Here is a 2,421-nt window from a genome sequence, read left to right on the forward strand (position 1 = left end):
GTTTGCATAGTTTTATTTAATTCAAAGATAGATTATTAAAATAGAATAAGAAATATACTCATATTTAAATATTTTTGTTTACCTTATTTAGATTAAAACTAAATTTAATAAAGGGTTGGAAATATGAAAATTTAATACGATCTAAGTAAATAGAAATAACTAAATAAATACATAAATAACATTCTATTTTTATATTAAAAAAACAGTGAGCTTTACCAAAAACACCGCCATCCTTTCCTAGTTCTACGTAATAATTTCAATTTCCACGTCATTATCTCTCTCACGCGATATAAATAAAACAAAGAAATTTAAAATCCATGCAATCCCATGGCGCCTACCATATTTCTCCTTCTCACACTACTTTCCATCGCCGAGTCCACCGCCGGCAAAGGCGGTGGTCTCATGCTGGAACACATCTGCCGCCGTCTCTCACCCGGCAACGTTTCGCCGATGGCAGCCAAATCACAAATTTGGCCGGAAACCAGCGAATTTATAGTGAAAATCGCTGTCGGAACGCCGCCGACAAAGGTGCATGCAATCCTTGACACTGACAGCGATTTATTTTGGGCTCAGTGTCGTCCATATGCGAAATGTTACCAGCAAACGAATCCGATTTACGACCCTTCAAAATCGTCAACCTTTCGAACCCTTTCTTGCAAGTCGCCGCAGTGCCATTTGAGGGGGTCTGGTGCGGCGTGCTCCGGCACCGACACGTGTAAGTACGGCTATGGGTATGGAAGTGGATCTACACAGGGAGAATTGGCGACTGAAAAAATGGCTGTAACTTCGAGGTCTGGAGCAATGACGTCGTTTCCTAGGGTGGTGTTTGGTTGTGGACATAATAATAGTGGAACGTTTAATGCCAATGAAATGGGATTGATCGAATTTGGAAGAGGAGCGATTTCCTTCGTTTCTCAAGTATATATATATTATCACTTTCAATTATTATAATATTTTTAAAAACATTATTAGCATCTTATTTAAATAACTATAAAGTTCAAAACCTTATAGTTAATGTAACTTCATATTCACAGATAGGTCCATCGGTCGGCGGTAGAAAGTTCTCCCTTTGTCTGATGCCATACAACACCGACCCGAGAATCTCAAGTAGCCTCTCTATCGGGTCGGGTTCTGAAGTTAAAGGACCCGGAGTCATCACAGCCCAACTCGTTCGAATATCCGACCAGACATCTTACTCTCTCACCCTCACGGGAATCTCCATCGGAAAAACCCTCGTTCTGTACAGTACGTCGGGACCTCCGGCCAAGGGGAATGCAATTCTCGATACCGGCACGCCGCCGACTCTCCTCCCCAAAGAATTGTACGGACGATTGGCTGTTGAAGTTCGGCGGCATATCCCGTCGAAGCCCATTGACGATGATACTCTTTGCTACAAAGATAATTTGGGGGATTTAGTGATGACTTTGCACTTCGACGACGGCGTGGATCTGCGATTGAGTACGGTTCAGACTTTCAATAAGATGCCGGATGGGTCCTTTTGCTTCACCGCGATGGGCATTGACGACAAGGACGCACTCATCGGGAACAGTATGATGGCGAATTTTTTTGTTGGGTATGATATTGACAATATGACCGTGTCGTTTAAGCCCACTGATTGCACCAAAACTGGTTGAGATTTTTTGGGCCTGAAAACAAGACGCTATTTTATAACTATTATTACTTTCCTCGTAACACTTTTGAGGTGACGTTAAGTTTGTTTTATTCATAAAATTTGGAAAGCATTTATTAATATATGCACAACTATATTCTACTTTAGTCAATATTCTTTGATTTCTTTTTAGTAATTTTCCGTAACAAATTTTAAGGTAAAATTAGACATTAATTATTAATTATTTTTATTTAAGTGGTGAAATAATATAATTAAATTTACTATAATTCAAGAGACCTTTTACGATTTACAAAATTTAGGCACAATGATGGAATTGATGCCGAAGATCTGAGAAATCAGATTAGGGTTTTGAGGTTGGAGGAGAAGAATCTGATAAAAAATCGACGCCAAAGATCTGAGAATCCTCAACCTAAACCTTCAGTAGTCCAAGGCAAGGTGCTTTCACGAATCGCACCTCCCTATTTCGTCAAAAACGTCTAAGAACTTAAGATTAGTCCGCGAATGTCTAGATCGAGATGTTTATCAAAATTTTGGTGTGCTAGTGACGTTTTTGAGTGATTCTTGTATTTTTACCCTCAGGAGTGTGATTTTTGTAAGTTTTGGAGTGAAAGCAGTCGAGATTTTCGTTCGAAAAGATGTTTCAAGAAAGCACGATTTTCGGTAAGAACTCGTATTTTTCTACAAATTCGAACTCGAATAATATGACGTGTGATTACCAAAACAATATAAGAAGCATATATGGGAGAAATAGAATATGAGATCTATAATATTCATGAAGCAATTCGGATTAT

At 38.9% G+C, this 2,421-nt stretch overlaps 1 protein-coding gene across 1 annotated transcript; it reads left to right on the plus strand.

Annotated features, from left to right (window-relative positions):
• Positions 1 to 327: 327 nt before the first annotated feature.
• Positions 328 to 1,634, plus strand: LOC111476810 (aspartic proteinase CDR1-like). The gene is made up of 2 exons (XM_023120627.1): positions 328 to 918; positions 1,035 to 1,634. Exons 1-2 carry the CDS (start codon positions 328 to 330, stop codon positions 1,632 to 1,634), a joined length of 1,191 nt encoding a protein of 396 aa, XP_022976395.1.
• Positions 1,635 to 2,421: the final 787 nt, after the last annotated feature.

Source organism: Cucurbita maxima, unplaced genomic scaffold, assembly GCF_002738345.1.
Source record: "Cucurbita maxima cultivar Rimu unplaced genomic scaffold, Cmax_1.0 Cma_Scf00001, whole genome shotgun sequence".
Classification (NCBI taxonomy): Eukaryota; Viridiplantae; Streptophyta; class Magnoliopsida; order Cucurbitales; family Cucurbitaceae; genus Cucurbita; species Cucurbita maxima.

Excerpts from the sequence above, each read along its gene's own strand:
- LOC111476810 (XM_023120627.1), top strand. The coding sequence starts at position 328 with ATGGCGCCTACCATATTTCTCCTTCTCACACTACTTTCCATCGCCGAG. Across the intron at positions 919-1,034 it reads CGATTTCCTTCGTTTCTCAA|ATAGGTCCATCGGTCGGCGG; the intron begins GTATATATATAT and ends TCATATTCACAG.